The 26,047-nt window shown below is 37.9% G+C and overlaps 2 protein-coding genes across 3 annotated transcripts; both read right to left on the bottom strand.

The window, feature by feature from the left end:
• Nucleotides 1-301: 301 nt before the first annotated feature.
• LOC106418253 (protein TORNADO 1) lies at nucleotides 302-4,622 on the bottom strand. Its single transcript, XM_013858914.3, has 2 exons — nucleotides 1,860-4,622; nucleotides 302-1,788 (listed from the first exon to the last, which is right to left on the bottom strand). Exons 1-2 carry the CDS (start codon nucleotides 4,620-4,622, stop codon nucleotides 424-426), a joined length of 4,128 nt encoding a protein of 1,375 aa, XP_013714368.2. The 3' UTR covers nucleotides 302-423.
• Nucleotides 4,623-16,939: 12,317 nt separating this feature from the next.
• On the bottom strand, nucleotides 16,940-18,575 carry LOC106417698 (probable serine/threonine-protein kinase WNK11). Of its 2 annotated transcripts, none has more exons than XM_013858467.3 (2): nucleotides 18,396-18,575; nucleotides 16,940-18,036 (listed from the first exon to the last, which is right to left on the bottom strand). In XM_013858467.3, exons 1-2 carry the CDS (start codon nucleotides 18,396-18,398, stop codon nucleotides 17,107-17,109), a joined length of 933 nt encoding a protein of 310 aa, XP_013713921.1. In that variant the 5' UTR covers nucleotides 18,399-18,575; the 3' UTR covers nucleotides 16,940-17,106. The 2 variants fall into 2 exon arrangements, with proteins under 2 accessions (XP_013713921.1, XP_013713922.1); XM_013858468.3 differs by having other exon boundaries at nucleotides 16,940-18,071; nucleotides 18,396-18,573.
• Between the last annotated feature and the right edge of the window lie 7,472 nt (nucleotides 18,576-26,047).

Raw genomic sequence — 26,047 nt, forward strand, 5'->3', positions numbered from 1 at the left:
GTTTGTTTAACATCCACAATAATCTATAAAGCATAGTGATCAATGCCAAAGATTTGCTTAATTATTCGTACAATCACTGTCACTCTAGGGACCCCATTTATCTTTTGTGACCATCAAGAGGAGGTCCGGTCCCATATGTGGGGGAGAGGGGCAAGGAATCCAATGATTCAGCTTTCAGAAAAAAATCTTAACAAATGTTCTCTGGTTAGTTGAAGTGTCTTTTTCATAGGAGGATCTTGAGAGGATACTTTTAGGTCTGTGTACCGTTGGGGTAATAAGGATAAGGGAATGCAAACAGTGATATTGGTAAAGATTTAAATATCATCATTCGTCATACGGTAACAACAGACGATGAAAATGGTTTTTGGCTAATTAAATTACTTTCTTTTACATTTTTGTAGGTAGCTAGCAAGCAAGCAAGCATTAGAGCGGAACTTGGATCACTTCATTAGCTCTAGTGATCATATGCCGTTTGCAGATCCAGGCAATGGACCCATCGTCTCTGTATCTAACTCTCCACAGGCCAAACTTCTCTGCAATGTCCTTCCCGGTTGAGCAATTCTGTTCCCTCAAGTAATCGATGAGCCACTGCTGAGCTGCTCTTTGCTCTTGCTCCTGGATATCTCTATCTCTACCTCGGTTCCTACCCAATGCAGCAGCGACCCCTACCGCTCCTGCAGCTCCGGCGGCTCCAGCCATGACAGATGGAGTGGCTAGGTGAGCGATTGCGTGGCCCAAGTCAGGTATCATGTGTCCCATCCCAGCTGCCCAGTTTGCTCCAATCCTCAGGGCAAAAGTCACAAGTGTCATGAAGCCTGTCATGTATGGAGCCAAGCACTTCACAGCATGGTTGTCTATCTGCATCACATCACATCCAAGCTGATCTTCCACAACGTGCATTTCCCGTCTGAACTCGCATAACATGTGTATCCTTAGAGAAACCATGCCAGGAACTATTGACGTGATGAGTCTTCTCCCGTAGTTCTCTGGTGTGATGAAGTAAAACATGTTTGGAACTTTTCTTTCATCCATCTGGACATTGTAATTGACAAGGTAATCCACTTTGTGATGAAGCTGGATCAGAAGCCTGTGCTCGTAGTATCTCAGTCCTTGGATCTCTTGCTTCAGGTCTCGTATCTCTTGCTCGATAATCTTGAGCCTCCGAAGTACTGCTTCCACACCCTTAGCTATTCCACCGAAGCTAGGATCGACGTTCTCCAGCTCATTGGTCACAGGCACTGCTTCAGGATCATCCTCGGTGGGAACTTGTAGTTCTTGGGCTAAGATGTGCAGATCATGGTACCTTCTTTGCAATACTTGTCTGAAATCATCATCGGAGAGGAGGTCCCGGGCTAAATCAAATCCAGCTCTTAGAACAGTCTTACCTGAATCTACAACAGAGTCCCATGTGTGTTGATAGTCATACATAACCTCCGCAGGAACTGATGATAATGCTTCTTTTAGCCTCTGGAGGGAAACGAACTGACTTTGTCGGAACCGCGGTGGAGTGAAGTCCTGAACGCACTGTGGTCTTATGATGTGCTCAAGGAGGATTACACCGGGGCAGCTGCTCTGGATAGCAGGAATGATTAGCTGGTGAATGAGCCTCAGAGTTTCTGTCAAGCTCTTTGTTGAACAAGCAAGAACATCAATGTAATCTCCCAACTGTCCTCCAAGCTCCACTCTAATATTAATGCCTTGGATCGTTATATCGATGAGGTACTTCTCAAGGCTATAAGTCGCCCCGTGTTGGTTCTTCAGTTCCATGATTCTGTTGTGAAGATGCACCTGTATGAACAATCAGTAAGTTTTGCGTTCTAAAGAGATGAAAGAAACAGAGACTATTACTGAGCCCTTACCTGTAAACGAGGGAAGAGTCCAGCTGTGAGGAACATGTGACTTGAATCATCACACAGGAGATGCCTTCCTGAATAAACACAGTCTTGTGTGTTGTTTATCTGCCATTTCTGAGTCTTCCCTCTGCCATCTTCTAGAATCGATGGGACTAACAATGAAGAGTCTGGACTAGAAGGATCTTCTTCATAGCAAAGTTCTAATTTCTTCATTAGCCTCACAAGATCACACACATCCAAGTGCTCAAGTACCTTTGAGGTCATCCCTGGAATGGGACTCTGCAAACTACTTTTCAAAATCTTCTCCATCTCTTTCTTGCTGACAAAACCGTTCCTTTGCTTTCTTGAATCAAGCTTTATCAACTGAGCAAGAACCTCCCCACAAAACCATTCGTAGTCTAGTATCAAAACCCCACACTCATCAAAGTAAATCACCTCTCCTGTTTGGTGAAGGCAAGTGGCTATGGCTCGCCGTCTCGTCTCCACAGTCTCAGTGTTCTCGTTGCGAGACTGTACTCTCAGGGAAGGAACTTTGTATTGGCAAAGGTCTCCAAAGGCCTTCCATCTCATAACAGGTCTGTTTGAATTCTCCGATCTCCAGTCTGATAAGAGCTGTACCATATCATTGCAAAGCTGATAAACCCGGGGAACTCTTTGAAGGATGGCTTTACTTGTCATCCGAATATGATTTGTGAGTGAACTAACCGAAGGAGATGATCTTGCATCAACTGTGAACACTGTCGGAAAGAAATCCACCGAATCTTGAAACTTACCTCTCACTCTCTCGATAGAACCCACAGTTGCCTGAAAGCTTTCTGATTGCTGGTTGGTTTTCTCCGAGTGCGTGAGCACAACTGTGACGTTTGGTTTCATGCATTGTTGAACCGCTTTTCTCGAGTTGGTGACGATGAACCTAAGCCAGTACTGAAGCTCTCCTTCTACTTCCGCTGGTGTTTTCGGCTCTTTGTTGCTCGGTTTCTTGAACAAGCTCAATACGATCAAGAAGAGACATGGGCTGGGGAACATAAGATCATGAAGAGCGTAGAACTCGTGCTGCCCCGCAAGATTCCACATCGAGATCTTCGTTTCCTCGTCCATGAACGTCTTTATTTTCATCCCACCAGCTGTCTTAACAGCTTGCTCCACAGGGTTCATCAAAGTTCTCACATTCTCCACGTATGAGAAGCCAGAAGCAGAGAAACTCTGCATTATAGAGTTGCATAGCGTAGTCTTGCCTGCATAGTCTTGTCCGCAAAGGAAAGCTCTAACGCTCTTCGGCTCAGTGAGTGGCATATCCCTGAACGAATCTGTCTCTGCTTCGTCTACATTCCTACCATTGTGTCCCAGCTTCTGATATATATCATCTGCGTTCCCTGAAACTTGAAGCGGAGTCCTATCTAGATCAATCTCCTCAATTAATGGATTAACCTGTAACGTCTCGGTGATTGCCTCCAAGACTCTATCACCTCTTACACCTTTGCAGCCTTGTACCGAAAACCGTCTTAAAGAAGCGTTCTTCTGCAAGCTCTTGAAGATGTGGACGAAGTCATCAGGCCCCAGGCTAGCGTCGTCGTGGATCCCAAGGTGAACCACGGTCTCGTTTGTTGTTACCATCTTCAAAATCGCGGTGAGTCCATCTCTTCCAATCTTGGTCTTGGTACCTCCAAAGACGAGTGTCTTAAGCGTGATGTTGGCTTGTAACTGCAGAGCAGAGAATCTACTGAATGGACAAAGCAGATCCGCGACGCCAATGCTCCCGAACCGGTTCCCATCAACGCACAAACTCTGCAAGCTCCTGTTTTTGAAAAGTCCAGCTGCAACATAGACAATGGCCTTGTCTTTAAGACCGGTCTTGGAGAGTTTCACTTCTCTAAGAGTCCTGTTCTGCTCAAGAACCCATCGAAACTCCTTCGCCCACCGCGAGTTCAGCGTGGCACCCGTCATGTCTAGCGACCTAACCGTTGTGTTCATCCCCAACGCTGCAGCGACTCTGCAAGAGCCAGAGGTGTCGATCTGGTAAATCCTGAGAGCGTTGCTCTCAGGCAAGAACTCAACGACCTTTGAGGTTCTGTCTCTTTTGTGGTCTCCACTCCACACGTGAACCTCCGTCTCTCTGTTCATAGCCAACACGGAAGATATCAACGGCGTCGCGGCGAGGGGACTTGAGTCGAATATGGAGAAAAGTTTCAAGCTTGAGTTCGTTTCGATCATCTTCGAGAGCTCTTCAGCTCCTTTAGACCCAATCGAGTCTTCCCAAATCTGCAACTCCTCTAACGAGTCGTTAACTTGGAGAGCCGAAGCTAGAAGCGTAGCTCCTCTGCTTCCAATCCTCGACTCTGAGAACATAACCTCTCTCAGCGAACTGTTTCTTCTCAGAATCTCCGAGAGCTCGTTCAGACATTGTTCGTTGAACCTGTTCTTTCTGAAAGCCACCTGCTTTATCGTGGAGGCGTTGTCGAGGAGCAAGCCAAGGCTCTGTAATAACTCGATGTCCCACGAGATTCCTTCGAACTCCAAGTTCCTGAGAGAGGTCTGGGTCTCTAGAGACGTTGCTAGCTCGATGAAGATCTGGGAAAGCGAAGCGAGGTTGTCTCTGGTGACGTTGATGTTCATGGACGTGTCTGTGAGTAGCTGACAATGCGTGGTTTTGCCGGAGGAGGAGGAGAAAGATAGGGTTTGAAGAAGGTTGGAGCGGTTTCGTTGTGGGTCTTTGATTGCTTGAATGAACCATGAAAGATCTTTGAAGGTTTGGTCTGTCTCGGACGCCATCTTTGGACAGGAGACAGAGAAAATGAGGAAAGGTAAAGTGGGAAACGGAAATCTGGTACTGATGTTCTTTATTGTTTCTTTTCAGAACTTTATTACACAACAATTCTTGATACTCCCTCTTTTTCGAATTAGATGTGGTTTTATAGCAAAATTTTCGTTTTAAAATTTGTGTCGTTTTATGATTTCAATGCAAAATTTATTGACTTTTTATTCTATTCTATTTTTATATTGGTTGAAATCTGTTTAGGTGTATTGGTAATGATGTTTTTTTTTCTGGTAAATAGATAAACTTAAATGTTTTATTAATCTGTATGTCGAAGTATAGAACCACGAGTCAAATGAAACGGATGGAGTACTCTAATGATGAGTTTGGACATGCTGGGTCGCTTTTATTTTTACTAACTTGGGTGATTTTAAAATGTAATAGTATTGACCATATCCTGAAATTGTTAAGTGGTTGTCTTGTAGTGTGTTTTTTTTTTTGCTACATATCTCTCGTAATTTTTGATAATTATTAGTTGCATATCAATTAATTGTGAAAAGTGTAAGCCTATATTCTAATTCTATCATAATCATAAAAGAAAAGTGTTATGACTAACACTTATTTATTAATTAATTATTAGATTAGCTCTATTTTATCAATGCATGTTAATAGCATACCTATGTTCAATATTAGATGAAGATTTAGATTAATGCATATTTATTAAAAATCTATTTTTCTGAAAAGTAATATGAAAATATGATTTTAGTATTTATTTTTTAATTATAAATGTAAATATTAAAAATGTAATTGGTTACATAGTTTTTGATAAAAATAAAATTTCCTAGATATGTGAAAAAATCAACTATTATGAATCAATAAAAATCACCTAAAATATCATGTATATTGAAATGGAGAAAGTAGTTATTACATAGTAATAATTACTAGATAATTTTCATAATAGTTATTGCAATACTACCATATATATAACTAGTTTTAGTAAATAGTTCAGGCTGGAAAGAGAAAGCTAACCAATCAAGGTTTAAAGACATTTTACTACATTTCATCTTGTGATCATGTGCCTATGAGGTCATTGTATTGAATATTCCAATAGAAGATTCTTCTATAAGTTGCACCTTCTCTTTGAGATTATTTTGAGCTTTTAATAAATTTAAAATACTTGGACCTGAGGAATTTCCTCTCTCCTCGGTTTATAAAGTCGCTCACGTCCGCTCCGGCGTCCGACAACGCGTGCGCGCGCGTTCCGGCGCTGGAGGCTCAATTTTAACATTCTGCTTACGTTTCCTTCCCTGTTGCCTCTTTCTCTCCAAGTCTTCGTCGATATACTCGCGTATCTGGGTTTCGGATCTCGCTCTGGGAAGTTCTCCACTCGAGAGGAGAAACGGTTCTGGTGGCGACTCGGTCTCTACTGGATTCGTGGTGAGACGCTGGATCGGTGGCTCGAGGTAATGGTCGGCTCGAGATAATGGTCGGCTTTTGGGTGCAGGAGTAGACCCGTTTTTCACTAGGGTCTCTCTGGTTTTCGTTGCCCGGGTGGTGGTTGATTCGCTTGTTCTCTCGTCGATTTGGTCGGAAGGTTTCTCCGGTTTCGATTAGGGGATAGGTGACTCATGTGGGTGGAGTCTCGGCTCCTGGCGGTGTCGTCGCGAGTCAGACCCCTCTTCGTCGGGCGTCTGGTGAGCTCCGGTGGATTCTTCTACCACGGTGGCGAGTCTTGAGTCAAGTATGCAGGCGGTAAATGATACTTGGCTCAGCTCTGACTCGTGTAAGTTTCGGTGTGCAGCGGTGAAAGGTGTCGTCTATGGCTCCTCGATAGCTGCTCACGGTGCTTCCTCATTTCGAATCTCCACTGTTCGGCCCTTGTCTTTGCTCTCTGTGTGAAGGTCTCGGCTTTCTCTATGGAGTATCGCCTTGTGGTTTATGTTTTATTTGTCTCTGTTTGGCACTGGAGATGGACTCTTACAGCTAAGAGTGTTGCTTTCGGTTCTCGAAGACTTCAAGTGTGGGGTGATTCTCGGTTGCAGTCGTTGATCGCTTCAGTGGCTCGCTTGGTTCTGCTCACATTCCAGCTCTGCAGAGGATCAATTGTTCTTGTGCAGTGGTGCAGCATTTCCTCTCTTTGCAGGTTTCAAGGCTTCAGGTCGAGGGTTTGGTGGCGGTTACAACCCGTCTTCTGCTTGGATCGCATTACTTCCGAAGTCGATCTTATAAAGTGATTCCAGTGATCTGGTGGTGACTATCCAGAGGGGGCGGATTAGCTTTCGGGTGCGGGATGAGGCTCGTAGTTTCTGGATTATGTACTAATACCACCGGTGGTGGTTGGTGACACAAATCTCAGTTGACTCGTGGATTTGCAAAGCTGCGTGTAGACGGTATCAATCAATTGGAGCAGCGTTTTCGGGGAGCCCAAAATTACCGAGCGTGGTCTCATGTTATATCAAAGATACTCTCTCCATTTGGCAATGCTCTTCTCATGGTCCTGCTCTTACCTCTTATCTAGTATGTTAGCTAGTGTTATTTGTTTCATGTCTTCTAGGTCATTGGGTTGCTTTCCCTTTCTGCGTTGTTTAGTTTTGTTTTTTATTTTTCTGCTACTAGTTCATCATTGTAACCTCTGTCAAAAATCAAACTTTGGTATAAAATTTAACATTTAAACCAAAAAAAAAATTAAAATACTTATAGATTAATCAGAATAAATGACAAAATAAATAAATATTTTTTAATATCAATAAAAGCCCTAAAACATCATATTAAATACAGATTATTATTTAACACTAGCTGCGTAAGTAAATAATTTAATCAGTTTTCAACAGTCAATACACCTAAACTTATTAGCTTAGAATCTTAAAATTCAGTACACCTAATTTTGTCAAAGAACATTCATACACCTAATCTTTTTATGAACTGGTTAAGAGCATCTCCAACCCTACTCCAAAACCCACTTCAAACTCCATTTTGCAATAAAATCATCTCCAACCCCACTCCAAAACCCACTCCAAAATGGAGTAATAGACATGATTACTCCAAATATGGAGTAAACCAACTCATTACTCCAAAATGGAGTTGAACTTTTTTATTTATAAAATGGTCCTCCACCTTTAAATATTTTCATTTTCAGTAAAATTGTTATAAATAAGTATATTAATATTATTTTACTATATATATTATAAAATTTACTGTTAACATTTCTTAATTATATATATAGGCATCTAATGAACTATTTTATGCAACAAAATATATATAATATAAAACATAACAGATCATACATATAAAAAATAAAAGATAAGCACCATACAAAAGAAATAACATAAAATAAATCTTACAACAAAGATAATTGCTTAATAATCCGGTAAATCACCTCTGGATCCATTAAAGTTATTAAAATATTGTCCAAACAATGTAGATGGAGGAGGAGCTTGCTGAGCTTGTTGTTGAAGACTTCGATTTTGTAAAATTTGTGCTTGTTGAGCTTGAATATATGCTCGGATATTTGGATCTTGTACGGAATTCAAATCCAAAAATAACATTTTGTTTTCCTCCTTCAGTTCTTTCAATGCATAATTTTTTTTTTGAATCTCAAAATGATGTTCTCTTTGTGCATTTGTTTGGTTTAGTTGCTCCAAAAGTTGTTTATTTCCTTTTTCTAAACTGTTGATAACCGCCGATGTTTGATCATCAAGTTTTCTTTTTAGTTTGGATTTTTTCATCCCCCTTGGTCTTTGAGATGGGGATTCACCAATAACGTCTTCATCATGATTTGAATTCAAAGAAAATGAAGACAGACCTGGAGTTGCTTGCGTAGGAGAATCCATAGTAGGATTTTCGGTTTCCATGTCGGAACCACATGTAGTTGACACCTTTTTTTTAGACACCACCATTGAATTTTTCGAAATTTTTAAGAATATTCCAAACATGATCAAATTTCCAACCAGTTTTGAATAGTGGATCTTCCCTTACCATTAAAAAAACTTACAATATCATCATTTGAAACACCACTTTGATGTCTATTTTCACATTGTTTGATGCATGCATGGAGCTTCTTTGTTGCCTTTTCAATAGTTTGAACTCGAGACTGCATAGATCTTTTTGTACGTTCAGCCCAGCTTGTATCTTTTCCATTTTCATAAGCTTGCATCACACGAGACCAAAACTGATCGGATGATTGATAAACGCCTTTTATTGGATCTTGAGAAATATCCATATAAACTTGACATAGCAGTTTATCTTCTTCTTGAGAATAACTTTGAGAACGAATAGACATTTTCTAAAGTTTTAGAGTGTAAAATGATGAAATAGTTTATTTCTTGAATGAAAGTAATACATTGGAGTAAAACTTAACTCTATTTTGGAGTGGGAAATGAAGTAATACATTGGAGTAAAACTTAACTCTATTTTGGAGTTACTCCATTTTAGAGTAGAAAATGGAGTAATACATTGGAGATGCTCTAATACTGGCACCAACATTCAATTCAGCTGATCTTTGGTACCAACATTCAATACACCACACTTATTAGCTTTTAAATACACCTAATTTTTTAAAAAAACTGTTAAATTTTTGATGTAAGAAAGTAACTATTCATATATTTAGGACAAAATTACTTTAAAATTGAAAACGTCACGTACAAATATTTTGGAGAAGGAGGTCAAAAAGTCGCAAAAGGTCCGGACAGACTCTTGTTAGTGGGACATGCATGTTTTGTATCTAGTGTCTACTGCATTGCATACATCTTAGAATATATTGTACTCCTAACCGAGGATTGGAAACTTAATGTTTATTTATCTGAAAATTTCACGATTTGTGTGAACACTCACAAGAAAAAAAAAACAATATACTATCTGATTAAGAGATGTATGCAACAAAATAGTCATATCCCTCACTCCCACACTTTGAGAGAGTGATTGGAGGTAAAAATGGAAACTAGAGTAAATAAAAGTAAAATAAACATATATACAATATTTTATGTAGGAAGTATATATGGAAAGGTCTTATGTGTAAATTATATTGTCATGTAACCCTAGCTAGTCTTGTATATATATTGTAACAGCATGCTCTAATAAGATTACGCTTCCCATTACATATGGTATCAGAGCTTCCGATTCAAAAACCCTAAATAAACTAGCCGCTTCTTCTTCTTCTTCCCTCCCCTTCCATCAGTCGCCATGACTAACCCAACTAACCATGAAACTGTCATCACCATTGATTCAGTCAAGCTCTTAAACGTCAACATGACCAACGTTACGAAGCTCACGGCATCCAACTTTCTTATGTGGAGCCGTCAAGTCCAGGCCCTACTCAATGGCTATGGCCTCGCTGGATACATCACCGGCGACACCCCGATCCCAACCCCGACGATCATGACGGCTGAAGTCGTCACGGTCAACCCTGAGTACACGTCTCACCAACATCAAGATCAGCTGATATACAGTGCCCTCTTGGGTGCGATCTCAGCTAACATCCAACCTATCCTCGCTACTACAGCCACGTCTGCGGAGATCTGGGCGAAACTCTCCGCCACCTACGCTAAGCCAACTCGCGGACACATCCAACAACTCCGTCAACAGGCCAAGCAATGGAAGAAAGGCACGAAATCCATTGACGAGTACCTGCAAGGCTTCACCACTCGCTTTGACCAGCTCGCTCTCTTGGGGAAGCCGTTTGATTTGGAAGATCAGATTGAGTTCATCGTGGACGGACTGCCTGAGGAGTATAAACAAGTCGTGGATCAAATCCAAGGGCGTGATGTTACTCCTTCGATAACTGAGGTTCATGAAAAGCTGTTGAACCAGGAAGTTAAACTTCACGATGCTACGTCTGATGCAGTACTCCCGATCTCGGCGAATGTGGCTCAGTCCCGCTCTCAGAACAACAACTACCGCAACAGCAACTACCGTGGTCGCTCGAACAATCGCAACAGTGGTAACACATGGTCTCCACAGCAGCCGTATGCACCACGCCAAGAGCAACAATCACGTGGGTATCAAGGCAAGTGTCAGCTCTGCGGGGTCTATGGTCATAGCGCGAGGCGTTGCTCTCAGCTGTCTCAACAAGGAGGCTACACTACCCCTACCTCGGCACCATGGCAACCTCGTGCTAATCTGGCAGCTGCTGCGTACAACCCCAACAACTGGATTCTTGACTCCGGAGCCACACACCATCTCACTACCGATCTGAGTAATCTGGCGCTCCATCAGCCGTACAATGGTGGTGAAGAAGTGACCATTGCTGACGGCTCGGGTCTCTCCATCTCTCATACGGGTTCCTCAATTCTTCCCACTCCATCTCGTCCTTTAAACTTAAACAATATCCTATATGTTCCTAACCTTCATAAAAATCTTGTATCCGTTTACCGCTTGTGTAATGCTAATAAGGTGTCTGTTGAATTCTTTCCTGCCCACTTTCAGGTGAAGGATCTCAGCACGGGGGTCCGATTACTCCAAAGCAGAACTAAAGATGAGCTATACGAGTGGCCAGTCCCATACTCCAAACCCACGTCTCTCCTTGCGTCACCAACCTCCAAAACCTCCCTCACCTCATGGCATTTGCGACTTGGCCACCCAGCTCAACCTATCCTAAACACTCTTGTTTCTCAATTTTCTTTACCTACTTTGTTGTCATCTCAAAAATAAACTCCTTGTTCTCATTGCTTAATCAATAAAACCCATAAACTGCCTTTTTATTCAAATATCATTGTCTCAACCAAACCACTTGAGTATGTGTATAGCGACGTCTGGATGTCCCCAATAACCTCAGTAGACAACTTCAAATACTATGTTCTCTTTGTCGATCACTTCACGAGGTTTACTTGGCTATATCCGCTTAAGCTCAAGTCGCAAGTCCAGGCTACCTTCGTAGCATTCAAAGCACTGGTAGAAAACCGGTTTAATGAGAAGATCAAGACTCTATACTCGGACAACGGTGGGGAATATCTTGCGCTGCGACAATTTCTTCAAACTCACGGTATCTCTCATCTGACCTCCCCACCGCACACACCTGAACACAATGGAATTTCCGAAAGGAAACACCGTCATATTGTGGAAACTGGTCTTACTCTTCTCAGCCAAGCGTCCATGCCTACTTCATACTGGTCCTATGCCTTCACCACTGCCGTCTACCTTATCAATCGCATGCCCACTCCAGTCCTCAACAACACATCACCCTACGCCAAGCTCTTTCAACACGTCCCAAACTACCATAAACTTCGAGTCTTTGGCAGCGCGTGTTATCCCTGGCTCCGTCCGTATGCAAATAACAAAATGGCGATGCGATCGACTGAATGTGTCTTCTTTGGATACTCACTTACACAGAGTGCGTATCTGTGTCTTGATCGCAGCAGCGGCAGAACCTTTGTGTCTCGCCATGTCCAGTTCATCGAGGACAAGTTCCCATTTGCTACTCCACCCAAACCCACACCTCAGCCTGAGATGTCGCAAACCTCTCCTCCTTTCTCTGTGGTCCCACTTACCCTCTCACCACACCCGGCGCCACTCGTGTCTGCTCCATCTATGCCTTCCCCTGGCGGGGATCCTCACCGGCAGGCCACGCCTGACATTCCATCCTCTTCGTCTTCACTGATGAATGATGTTGTGCTATCTTCTGATAACACACAGGTGGACCCAGGTATTGAATCAACAACACCCTCTGGCAATGCACAGGTATGTACTCAAACTCCAACTCCTCCAATAATCACCACTCAACCAGCCCAACCCCCGCCACCTGCGAACCCAGCAACCAATATACCTCCCATGCGGACTCGCGCAAAGAACCAGATACACAAACGAAACACTAAACACTCTCTCCTCACCATCAAACACCAAAGCACCCCAATGATCCCCACCACCGTAACCCAAGCCTTGAGGGATGAGAAATGGCGTAATGCCATGGGCGAAGAGATGGATTCCCAGATACGGAATCGAACCTATGATTTGGTTCCCTCACATCCTAGTCAGCATGTTATTTCTACTAAATGGCTCTTTTCCCATAAATATTTTCCAGATGGAACACTCAAGACACATAAAGCAAGATGGGTGGCGCGGGGACACAGACAACAGCAAGGCATCGATTACTCGTAAACGTTCAGTCCCGTGGTTAAGTAGCTGACTATACGACTTGTTCTCCAGCTGGCTGTCTCCCACGCGTGGCAAATCAAACAGCTCGACGTCAACAACGCCTTCCTACAAGGAACCTTAACTGATGAAGTCTATGTCAGCCAGCCACCAGGCTATGTAGATAAAGATCGTCCTCATCATGTTTGCCGTCTCCGCAAGGCATTCTACGGCCTGAAACAGGCGCCGCGTGCATGGTATCAGGAACTCAAGACGTTCCTCTGCTCCCTTGGGTTCCGCAACTCTCTAGCCGATACCTCTGTGTTTGTTTACAATGATGCAGGCCGAGTTGTGTATTGCCTCGTCTACGTTGATGACATCATTGTCACTGGTAGCAGTCCGGCTCTTGTCACGAGCTTCATCACTGCCCTTTCCAATAAATTCTCCCTTAAGGATCCAACAGACTTGGACTACTTTCTAGGCATTGAGGCGACAAGAACATGTCATGGTCTTCATCTCATGCAAAGCAAATATATCAATGACCTCCTCCGTCGCACCAACATGGTTGATGCAAAGCCAGTCACCTCCCCAATGGCAACAACGCCGAAGCTGTCTCTCAAGTCTGGCACTGCCCTCTCGGATCCGACTGAGTACCAAACTGTCATTGGTAGTCTACAATACCATGCGTTCACGCGGCCTGATATAGCTTATGCGGTGAATAAGCTCTCTCAATTTATGCATTGTCCGACGGATCTACATTGGCAGGCTACCAAGAGGATCCTTCGCTATCTCGCCGATACATCTTCACATGGCATCTATCTCCGTATGGACTCCCCTCTGTCTTTACATGCATTTTTGGACGCCGACTGGGCAGGAGATGTTGATGATTTCGTCTCGACGAATGCGCACATTCTGTATCTCGGAACCACACCCATCGCATGGTCCTCCAAGAAGCAACAAGGTGTGGCGCGTTCCTCGACGGAAGCTGAGTATAGAGTTGTGGCTAACACAGCCTCTGAAGTGCGATGGGTCTGTTCTCTCCTCTCGGAACTTGGTGTCACGTTACCCTCCACGCCGGTGATATATTGTGATAACGTCGGCGCCACGTACCTCTGTGCTAACCCAGTTTTTCACTCTCGTATGAAGCACTTAGCCTTGGACTACCACTTCATACGCGACAATGTCAGCTTCGGGGCTCTGCGCGTGTCACATGTCTCCACTCATGATCAGCTCGCGGACGCACTTACAAAACCGCTTGCTCGAGCACGCTTCATCTACTTATCTAACAAGATTGGAGTTCGACAACTACCTCCATCTTGAGGGGGCATGTAGGAAGTATATATGGAAAGGTCTTATGTGTAAATTATATTGTCATGTAACCCTAGCTAGTCTTGTATATATATTGTAACAGCATGCTCTAATAAGATTACGCTTCCCATTACATATTTTACTTATTTATTATTTAGAGACAATGAAAGCATCATTAGTGATAGTCCCTCGATAGGTTTCTGATGATAAAGATAATAAAAAATATTGAAAATGAAGAAAAGAGAATAACAAATCACAAGAATCGATTGGTTATGGAGAGACTTCCACAAGAAAAAAAAAAGATTTTTTTACAGCTGTAACTTTGTTAGTGGCTAGAGCTGATGATAAAGATAATAAAAAATATTGAAAAGGAAGAAGAGAAAATAACAAATCACAAGAATTGATTGGTTATGGAGAGACTTCCACAAGAAAAAAAAAAGTTTTTTTTACAGCTGTACCTTTGTTAGTGGCAAAACTATTTAAAAATAATTAAAATATAATTATAAATATAAATGTTATTATTTTATTTTTATTGAGAAACGTAATTGGTTTCTTATTGCTGCTCATGCCCTGAGCTACATATTCCAAGTGCAAGCTCAAGTTGGAGAACTGCCTATGACGTGAAATAATTGAGCTTCGCCATGCCCTTTTGGTGTTGGATTGCCTAAAATGTCCTCTGTGACTGACACATCAATCGACCTGAGGACTCACACAGCAGTTCGAAAAGATTTTCTGCAGGTTTGGTAGGGTACTATGCGAAACCGTAGCTTAGACCGTAGGTGAGTTCTCCTCCACACGTTTACTCTGGGTACTGAGTCGTCGTGAGTTCTCGTCCCTGTTAAAAAAAATCATTTTTTTGGGTTTTGAAATCAAAATTACATAAGAGATCTACAGATTTAATGAAAAAGCAAGAAGAAAAACGTAGATTTTCAAGTGAATAATGATAATTTATGATGTTGGCAATAATGAAAATCACAGAAACCAGAAATGATGGGTAAAAGAAGAAGAAGACTTAATTACCATTGTGCCACTCATTAAAAAACACTAAAAAAATGGAAATAAGTTTCTAAGTTCAAACCCAAGATCTACAAAGGATATATGATGACATAAAACCATTAGAGCATCATTAACCCTAAAACTCCATTTGGTGTTCTTATTTTATTATTATTATTTTTGTCTTATTTAAAAAAAAAAAAAAACTAATCAATCGCAGGCCGCCACATGTCAGTAGGATCCGTAAACAGTATAAGAACTCCACCAAACTCGCCTCTTACAGAAGAGGAGGAAGAGGTGGGTTTTAACAAAATTGTGGAACCTACCTCTTAAGAATCCACTTAAGAGGTGGGGATAAAGATGCTCTTAGACCACATTATGCATATGCCAACTTTACACATTTAATAATATATTTAAGTTAATACGTACCCGTTAAATAAAATTTACCAGTTAAACAGAATTGTATCCCAACGAGCAAACTCGTTTGAGTAAACACTAAACACTATAAGCGTAAGCGATACTTCGATGAATTGAATATTATTTAAAAAAATAACAGTTTTTTTTTGTCAATCGAAAACATAAATAGTTCGTCTCTTCTACGCGTATGGATCACTTTTCTATAGGGTGGGCGTAGATCGAATACTACCATAATTTTCAGTGATTTACTTTGTACTTAACGGTTTTCTAATTTTTCTATTTGCTTTCATTCGAAAAAGAAGAATATCCAATTTTTCAAATATCGTGAAAATTGACAGATATTTGTGAATATATACATATATTTCATCCACTTTATTCTATACAAACAAAATCTAGAAAAAAAATATTCGAGACTGTTTAAAAATATACTTTACATAATATAAAATAAAAAAGTAAATATTAGTGAAAAAAATATCTTCCATAAATTTGAAATTTTTTTACATTTTTTATAAAACATAAAATTTTAGATATTTTTTTTAATTCAATAATTGAATAAGTAATTTTATAAATAAAACTAATAAAATAATAATTATATAAAATTATACGTTTATAATTTTATATTTAATTGTAGATTTATATCTATTTGTATAAAAGTCGGAGCGGAGCGAATATCCAAGTCTAATTTTTTTACTATTTGTGATTTACTTCGTTTTTAACGGATACTGATTTTTAATACTTGCTTTGATTCGAAGAATTACGGATATCCAGATTTTTTGGATCGAATCATAATAAATAACGAATCGAAACAAAATTAACGGATAAAATACCCCACCCATCTTCTATACATTCTTCAAAAAAAAAGTATTGTTTTCAACAACAACAAAAAAAAGAAACAAAAGTACTATGTCAACTTTACGGACCCGGGTTCGAATCCCGTTGGCCACCGTCGATTAAAATGAGGTGAAAAAGGCGGCCCTCCAGGATGCCTTCTACGGAGGTGTACTTAGGCGCTAGTCGGATTTCCTCCGGAGTGTCCGGATTACCTGGATTATCAAAAAAAAAAAAAACTATGTCAACTATTCATATCAGATCACCAATCCACATAAATCGGTTGGCAACAAAAAAAACTTTCCTTGCTTCAAAAGTTAACAATGTATTGACTTGTCATACATACATATAACTCGTTGACTCTCTCCCAATATATACATTGTTAATGGGGCATGCCAATGTCAAAAAACATTCTCAGAATACGAAACAGCTGCAAATAAACACATGGCGTGTGTTAGTACACAACTGCCCAAAAACTTGATTAAATATATTGACGTGTGTAAGAGTACAAACATAAAATCATACAAGCAAAGTGGTATATGATGTAAAAAGATTTTCATTTTGTAAATGTAAATAAAATCAATACTATCATAATGTCAAACTCGATTCCAAGAAATAATGATGTACGTAGAGATTAATGAGCATAATTACAAAAGTTTTGTTCAAAGATCTAAATAAAATTACAGAGTCCGCGCGCGCGCTCTCATGTTTGAAACCAGTTATGAAGTAAAGGGAAGAAAGCTGTGTAATATGGCAATACTCATCTCGAATTAGAAGATTATGCACAAACTAATAAGAAAAAGAACGAAACAATGCATCTCAAAATGTAAAAAATAGACTCAGCCCAATAGAGGACAAAATAACTGGTCACTGTATGTATCCATCCATACATCATTAAGAAACAATACGACCAGTTCCACAATTTTCATTGTTTTCTACTTGTTCATCATCATCATCATCATCATCGACTATCCCGTCAAAGAACGGGTCACGAAGAAGCTCAGCAGCAGAAGGTCTCGCCTTGGGTTTCCCAAGGCACTTCTCAATAAAGGCCTTAGCTTCTACATCCTTTACCTTGTTCAGAGCCTCTGGTCTGACTCCACTGCTCACCCTTCTGTATATCTTTGCGACGTTATCGCATTCACTATACGGAATCTCGAGCGACACAAGCTCCAAAACGCACATCCCGTAGGAGTAAATGTCAACAATCTCCGTGTACCTCTCCTCGTATAGCTCAGGGGCCATAAACTCCGGCGTCCCGAGGATCGAATGAGCAACATGGTTCTCCCCCACGGTCGCAGCTAAACCAAGATCACCAATCTTGACCTGGCCGATGTTCCCATTGACGAAAACGTTGCTGCAGTTAAGATCTCTGTGGATGATACACGGCTTATGCGTGTGGAGATAATCCAGTCCCTTGAGAATCTGCTTGGACCACTTCTTCAAAGCTCTCATGGACACGTGCCTATGCTTCTTACGGTACTCTCTCAGGTTCCCGGAGGTACAAATCTCGGTGATGAAGTTCAAGGTGTTGCTCCCCTCGTCTCTCCAGACCTTGTACAAGGCGATGATGTTGCTGTTCTCGAGGCTCTTAAGCAGCTTGACCTCCGAGTAAAGCCTCTCGAGCATGGCAGTGTCGTCGGAGAAACATCTGAGCTTGACTTGGTTCCACGCGACCTCAATGCCTTCTTCTTGGTCAAAGGCTCTGTAGACTTTTTTGACGGCGCCTGAGCCTAATAGCTCGTCGTAACGGCCGTATCTACCGGTGGGATCTGATTCCACGAAAGGCTCCGAGTCATCGCTATCTAACGGTTCGGAACTCATCTGTGGAAAAACAGAGTGAGATTCTGATTAAACGACTAATCAGAATTCACAAAACGGCAATAGAGATTTTCAGTGTGCATTAAAACTTGAAATCATTTCGAAACTCATTATCGTAGGATCAGAGAACTCAGAGCTCAGATTCAGTCATGGCAGTCGTATAGTATCGTATCGAAGAATGAGAAACAGAGGAAAACCCTAGGCGGCGCCATAAATCGAAACAGGGATCATAAGAACCCTAAAATACGGAGAAAACTCAATCAAAACCGACATAGAAACCTTCGATCTCTTCCATCGTGTGAGTGACGAAAGTTTCAGAAGCAGAAAGAGTTGAAACTACATGGAGAGATTGAAGAACATACCATCGGAACCGAGTGAATCGGAGAGAAGGTACGATCGAAATCACTTGTTGCTTTTCTTTTTGGCTTTGTTAGATAGGAAGCAAACGTAGCGGAGGAGCGTAGTACGTATGGAGTAGAGAATGCGTTTTGAAGAAGATGTAAGAGGCGGAAGAGGCTGTGGCCGACTTTTTTTTTTTTATATAGTGAAGATTTTAAATATATATAAATATCTGGAATTGTTGATTACACACAAAGTTGAATTTAGGGTTTAAAAATAGATCGTTGGCAATTAATTTATCACGGTAAATAAAACAAAATAAATACTTTCTGAGAAAAACATAATAAATATTGATACGAGATTGAAATTTTATTTGTATATTTTTGACTAATTTTATTTTATACCATTTATCTTAAGTTATTAGAGGACAGTACTAACAGAAAAAACTATTACAAATTATACTCCTGAATGGAATAAGATTTTCATAAAGATATAAATTTGTGTCAAAACTTAAAAACGCATAAACTTGTATCTCTATTCCATTAATATAGCAAATGGTTGACAAAAAAAAACATTTTGTAGATTAGAGGGTTAAAGTCAAACTTGTCGCTTGTGAAGAGCGTAGAGCTAAACAATGTAGACCGTCATTGTTTTTAGTTCTATCACTTGGACGATCGAGAAAAAGTTTGATCATTGTGGAGGTTTCTGAAATTTTCGAAGCAGGAAAGGGCGTTTACAGAGTCAAAGTAGATTAGGCTAGAATCCACATATGTATAACGTTAAAATTATGAAAAAATGTTTTTAAAATCCCATTTTTAACTATTTTTTTTTAAATCCTTATTAGTCGTAAGAGAAAAGTTTTTAGATAAACATTCAATCAGGTAACATTTTTTCCCGATCAAATTTCAGATATTTCCACATAAATCCTAGTATTTAATTTCCATCATATCTATCTATACTATTATTTGAGAAGTGAATTTGTTTACTTGTCATCTTCTATTTTAGAAAATTTTGTCTATTTATCATGTTTTTAGGAATTTTTAGTTGAATTATTAATTCATTAATTTAGATAATATTATTATTTTAAATAAATTATGGATAAGAGTTAGGGTGTAATCTATACTATAAATCAAGATTTATCTATATTGTTTTTGAGTAACAATTTTTTATATTAAAGTTAAATAATTGTATAAATATAATATGTAAGTGATATTTATTGTAAAATTATCTTATATTATAATACTATGTGAATGCTAATACATAAAATATATATTTAACTGATATTATATATATATAAGTGATATTTATTGTAATCTATTTTATCTACATTATTATTTAGAAAGTGATTTTTTGCATGAGCTATCACGTTAAAAGTAAAAACGCTTAAAATCATTGATAATCTTAATGAATAATTAGCTTAATCATTTGTTAATCATAAAATAATTACAATAAAAAGAAAAATTAACAAAAAAACAGAAACATGTTATAAAAATATATATTGTTAGTGTATATCCCAATGCTCCCGTTGATGTTATAATGTCATGCATATTTTAATGGTTTATTTTACGAACTTATATTCTCGCGATAAAGATGTTTTTACTGTTTTTATTTTCAGTATGTTCTCACAAACCTCATTTTTGATTCCTTCTTTTTATTAAGAACAATGGCATTATTATTTTAGAAAAAAAACTCAAACATATATATATATATATATACAATATTTCTAATAAACACCGATTTATATTTTGAATCATTTTCTCCTAAAATTTTTAATTTCTATAAGTAACCTGCTAGATGGAATTTATGGAAATGTCGTTTGTAGTTTATACAGTTTGTATCTTTTTCATAACAAATATACGTACGTTTAATTCCGAATGAATTTGGCTGAAAAACGTGGTATCTGCCTTATGAGCTTATAGCCCAAGTGATATGTATGTGACCTAGTTTATAAAAAGAGCAAAGCTGCATGTGAACTTTGAAGCTGTTTTTCTTCCGCGGTTCACGTTAACTCTTATATTAAAGGTTTTGTCCAACTTGTTATCTTGCTTCTATTTATTTCAAATGCATGCATATTTATTTGTTGCATGTGAACAAACCAAAATATTTCATATTTTTCTTACCAAATATTTTCCTTAAAAAGTATACAATTTGTTTTTAGTATATATATTTTCCTTGGTTTGTTTTATATCATGGGTAGTGAGAAATTATCATCGGGTAAGCATTTATTTAATTGCAATTAATACACCATGGAAGCCTCTTATTGTAGTGGTTTGATTAATGATTCATTAATGCTTCAACATCAAAAAGTCTGGGGTTCAAACCCCAGAAATTATGCGGATTATGGAGAAAATGAGTTACAAGAAGTCTTCAGCATAGTGCATGACGTATCATCGAAAATAAATCTCATAGGACGGTTTGGAGTGATGCAGTCAGACGTGCATTCTCGTATGGTAGTAGAATTGTCGGCTGTAAAATCGTCTATTTAATATTTCTCAATGTTATAATAGCATAATTAATCAGATGTTTAAAAAAAAACTAATACAGCAAGTCGAAAAAAAGTATACACAAATCAAGTAATACTACATCTTTTCAGGATACTATTTCTAATGAATTTCAACAGACTTAATAGGCATCATGAATTAATAATAGCCCGATTAATATAAAGTTAAGTAATGACCATCGATTCATGTTTTTACTACGATTACATATTTTTATATCTTTTCAATTAAAACAGAAGTCACGGCATTCTATGTGTGAATTTTTTAAATTGGTTCATCTTTCAAACTTTTTTATTAAATGTATTTTGTATTAACTAATAGTATCTTAACAATAAATTTAGACAGTCTTTAAAATATGTTAACCAACTCGCTCGCTTAGTCACCGAATCTTATGTTCATAGGTTTAATTAAATTATTACTTCAATTTTGTAACGAAAATTGGGTTTAAGCATTGCAATAATTGTCTGTTTTATAATATGGTTCGAATTTGACTGTACATTTGGTTGCTCGAACCTGGTCTTTAGATGTGTATGACTACTGTGGCATTTTAATATAGTTTTCAGAATACTTTACATATGCGCAGTGCTATATATTTTTTAATATATGTTGTGTTATGGTTAATATGTTGGGTAACAAGAAAATCAGTTTACCTTAGTAAAATTTAGCACTGCGCATATATAATTAGTGGGCTCATTTCTAATTAACTTTCTATAACTATGTTTCTGCATAAAATTGGGTTTTCAACTTATAATATATCAAAATGCTAAAATTACTAACAAATTAAATTTATTTAATATACAATAACCGTGTAGTCAATTAGAAAACTTTTACTAATTTTAATAAAATATATATTCTATTAAAATATAAGTCACAACTTTTTTCATGTGTGATTTTTTTAAGTTAGACCACCCTAAATTGTTTTTATTAAATGTATTTTAATAAGCCTAATAATATAGATAATCTTTGAAATACTTTAATCATAATATTTTTGATATCTTTCCATTTAAAATATAAACATATATATATATATATATGTTAATTTTTTTGAAAAATATGTTTAAAAATATTTTAACAAGATCTTAATTTTCAAAAAATTGTATGTAAATATTTTCACTAATTTCGTAATTAGTTTTTAAATATTATTATACATTAATATTCAGCTATCGTTTATAAAATTAAAAATAAATATTCTATTATATTTTTATCTGTTATATAATCACAATCAATCATATTAAAAGAAAATTATTATGTTGATCTAAATATTTTAACAATATCTTAATTTTCAAAAAATTTATGCAAATATTTTCACTAATTTTGTAATTAGCAATGAACCATTATTATGCATTAATATATATTCAGTTATTGTTTATAAAATTAAAAATAAGAATTATATCTTACTTTTATCTATTTTATAATCATAATAAATCATGTTAAATTTTTTATAATTAACTAAATATGATAAATTGCATTAAACTGATAAATTTATAAATTTTATTTTCATAAAATATTAAAATTTTATGTTAACAAATCTAATATGATGTCATAACGGCTTAAAATTAGCAGAATATATAATACATGTATAAAAATTAACATATCTTATACTTTTGTATATATAATAATATATTATGTAAAAATGAATAAACATAAAAAAATATTGCTAAAAGGAAATCCAGTTTTGAAAGACGGATAAAAATTTAACATAAATTAAATATAAAATATTTTTTAAATATGGTTTTTTCATGCACATATTTTTTTAATAACTAAATGCAAATACAATAAGACACATATATAACAAGAAACAACAAATACATGTGACGGTTTTAAACAATTGGTTATTTACAACATGTAAACTATAAATTATTGTATTTGAAATAGCCAAATAGGTACATAACATTTAAATATATGATTAAAATTAAATATGTATATTACTAATGATCTAAAATAAATATATATATGCATATAAAACTGAAAATAACATCCATGCGGTTGCGTGGATCGAGATCTAGTAAGAGATCAGAGGAATAATAAGTTGAAGAAAACAAAAGGGTTATTATAAAAAAAAAGGTTTTGTTAAAAAAGGAAAAAGAAAACAAAAGGGTTCTATTCTGTAGTTAAATGAGAAGTGGAGTGCAATACACGAATTGATGATCGATGTGCACTTTTCTTCCCTTTTCTTTAATTTCTTCGAATTTGTGACAGCTAAAAAGTGGCAAGAAAGCTGATTCCGCCAACGCCTTGCAGATTAATTGAATTAAATTCTAAGAAATATTAATGTACCAAAGAAAGTAAACGTGATGGTTAATTATGATTTGGAAGGGAAAGCAAATTGTTTCATTTAGTTTATTGATCAACCCAGCATAATCATATTAATGTACTCATAATCATACATGATGTATATGACATTGGTTGACACATCATGAACCGCAATGTTCGAATTGCCAGTATAAAATCGTAGAAAGACGTTTGTGTATCGTTAGAAAAAAAAAAAAAAGACGTTTGTGGACAAGAAAACTAACCAATACAACACTCATTATTGTTGTAAAAGAACGATAATTTAATAAGACATTCCTTATATAAGGTTTACAAGATAGAGATAAAAGGAAAGAGTATAAATCCTAATCCAACTAGATTTAGGATAACTACTAAATACATAAATGGAAACATTACATATACCAGGAAAATGAAATAGGGTTTCCTTTTCTCTAAAACTCGTGGCCGCCTCTCTCTCTCCTTTAAGGCATGCGGCCGCCTCTCTCTCCTCTCTCTAGGGTTTCGGCTATGTCTCGTCTCTTTCTTCTAGGGTTTGGGCCGGTTATGGACCGGGCCGGTTATGGACCGGGCCGGTTATGGACATTCATCACTTGATTTATAACACTCCCCCTTGGATGCCATAACCATACAAGATTGTAATACGCTTCACGTTGCCTCATTAAAACCTTATCAGGAAAAACCCAGTGGGACAAAAACCATGATGAAGGAAAAAAAGTACAACACGTACTACTCCCCCTGATGTGAACCTCAGTGGAAGTTCTTTAGTCTACGCATCTGATGCGTGATCTTCCTGAACGTGCAGGTGGGAAGTAAACAAATCGGTCAAGTTATTACTGAACCGTAATTGGACCACTTCGACCTCTTCGGCCTTTTCTCATGTCCTTTGACATCTTGTGTCTTAGTAAAGTAAATGTGCTGAGCAATGTGGATTGCATTGTACTCGAAGATCACTGTCGGTTCTTTGCAAACTCATGTGTGCATGAGTCTTTGCAAATCGTGTGTATATGGACAATATACCGAGCATGGTTCCATAAAATTAATAATCTCAGGTTGTAAACCTATGATCCGGTGTATCTTCTACACGGATGTGTACCAATATCTTGTCCATTGATCTTTCTCTATTATCATGTTGAGTCATAGATCTCATCCACATAAGCTCTCGAATACCTTGGCTATTATGATTGGTTATGATGATAAAGTGCGGACTACCATCGACCATACTATATTCTGATCGATTCATGTTTTGAATTATATATGGACATTGTCTATATATGTCCGCAACTCGTTCCATGAGCGTCCAAGATCATTGCTGCAAGGATTTTACAGTCTTATCAAACTATGGCTCTGTAGCCAAATACATTCGTGGACCTCGGTTATCAATCTCTCTTGCATTCGGTAATGCCATATATATCATACATTGCAGTCCTTTATCCATATCTTGATGGCGTCCCATGACCTCTCTGCCGTGGATCATATCACACACTGAATATACATTAGGTCATGGACTTCGATCACACATTCTTATGGACTGCAACCTATTGGTATCCGATCGAGAAGGATAGATTAAATGTCTCCTCTCAGCCTCACAGGAGCAACAGACTGTTCTGCTATGCCGGATCCTTATCTAAGGGATCTGATGTTGGATTGGTCTATCCGGAGAACATGCTATCCGAGGTAGCAAGCTGAGGCAATCTGAATTACCTTTTTTTGGGCTGATCTTCCTTTTCCACTAGCCCGTACTATAATCTAGTCGGTCCATGCTAGTGTCACAGATCTGTATAAACCTTTTAACCTCTCTTTAGGTTGGTTTAGTATAAACACAAGGAATTCGAATTTCTTTATTAGTTTATATATGGACTGAATTTGATCGTTCTTATAGAACTCCTTTACTAGTATTACATACTATATGCAGCTGCTTTGTTTCAGTCCATGAACAGCTTAGGAACAATGATGTCTTTTATCCAGTGATCCATATGCTGCTTACTACATCATTATATGTCAATCTAATTTCTTTCTTATGACCAGACCTTTGTCAATTTCGAAATTGTGTAGCAGCATCCACCACATAGGAGTTTATCTCCTTATAATCTGTTCCATGGTCTCTGTGAGTATCCTTGTGTAACAAGCTATGATCGTATGCTGTTAGTAGGAAACATGAACACCTTTAGACCTCGTGATCATGTACCATATCTCACGGTTTCTTTTCCCTCACAAGACCCATATATTTCACTGGTTTATCTCAGATGGCATTTCTGTATATGTATGTATGGCCAATACGCCTATCTATTCTTTATAGATACTTTAAACCCCACGTTTATCTTTTCAATCTAATCTTTAATCTTTATGAGTACTCTTTCGTGGGTTCTGATCCTTGTTTATATCTTTATGTTCAAGTGCTACTCTCTTATGTACAAATATATCTTTATGTGTCGACACTTATATATGGTTCCATTGTGTTCCAGACATGATCTAATCGATTTGAGATTTCATTATCCAGGACCTTTGTTACCTAGCAGCTTGGCGTCCCAAGCTACATGGTTTGGTACCTTAGATGTTCAGCTGGCCAGCCTTATCTCTATGTCTGGTCTGGTTTCCCTAATGACCTTGGATTTGTCTTTATCTTTCTATGCACCTTTCTGCTTTCTTTCCGAGGATTCTTATCTTATGGAACTTATTGGTCTATCTTGTATAGACTCTGTAGCAACTTGACTATGTCTCTTTCTAGGATATCAAATTCGTTTGGTGCTAAGCTGGTATGACTTAGTCATTCTTTTCTTTTCTTTTCGGGCCAGTGTCTGGCATCTCGATTAGCTAGCTATGTATAATATTTCTTTCTTTGGACGTCTATAAGTCTAATCCGAGGATTTTTGCCAAGACAATGATGGTTGATATCATTATGTTTCTTA

Source organism: Brassica napus, chromosome C9, assembly GCF_020379485.1.
Source record: "Brassica napus cultivar Da-Ae chromosome C9, Da-Ae, whole genome shotgun sequence".
NCBI classification, from domain to species: domain Eukaryota; kingdom Viridiplantae; phylum Streptophyta; class Magnoliopsida; order Brassicales; family Brassicaceae; genus Brassica; species Brassica napus.

Bases quoted from the DNA above. Each gene is read 5' to 3' on its own strand.
- LOC106418253 (XM_013858914.3), bottom strand. From the start codon at position 4,622: ATGGCGTCCGAGACAGACCAAACCTTCAAAGATCTTTCATGGTTCATT. The intron at 1,789-1,859 runs GTAAGGGCTCAG...TTGTTCATACAG, and splicing joins GACTCTTCCCTCGTTTACAG to GTGCATCTTCACAACAGAAT.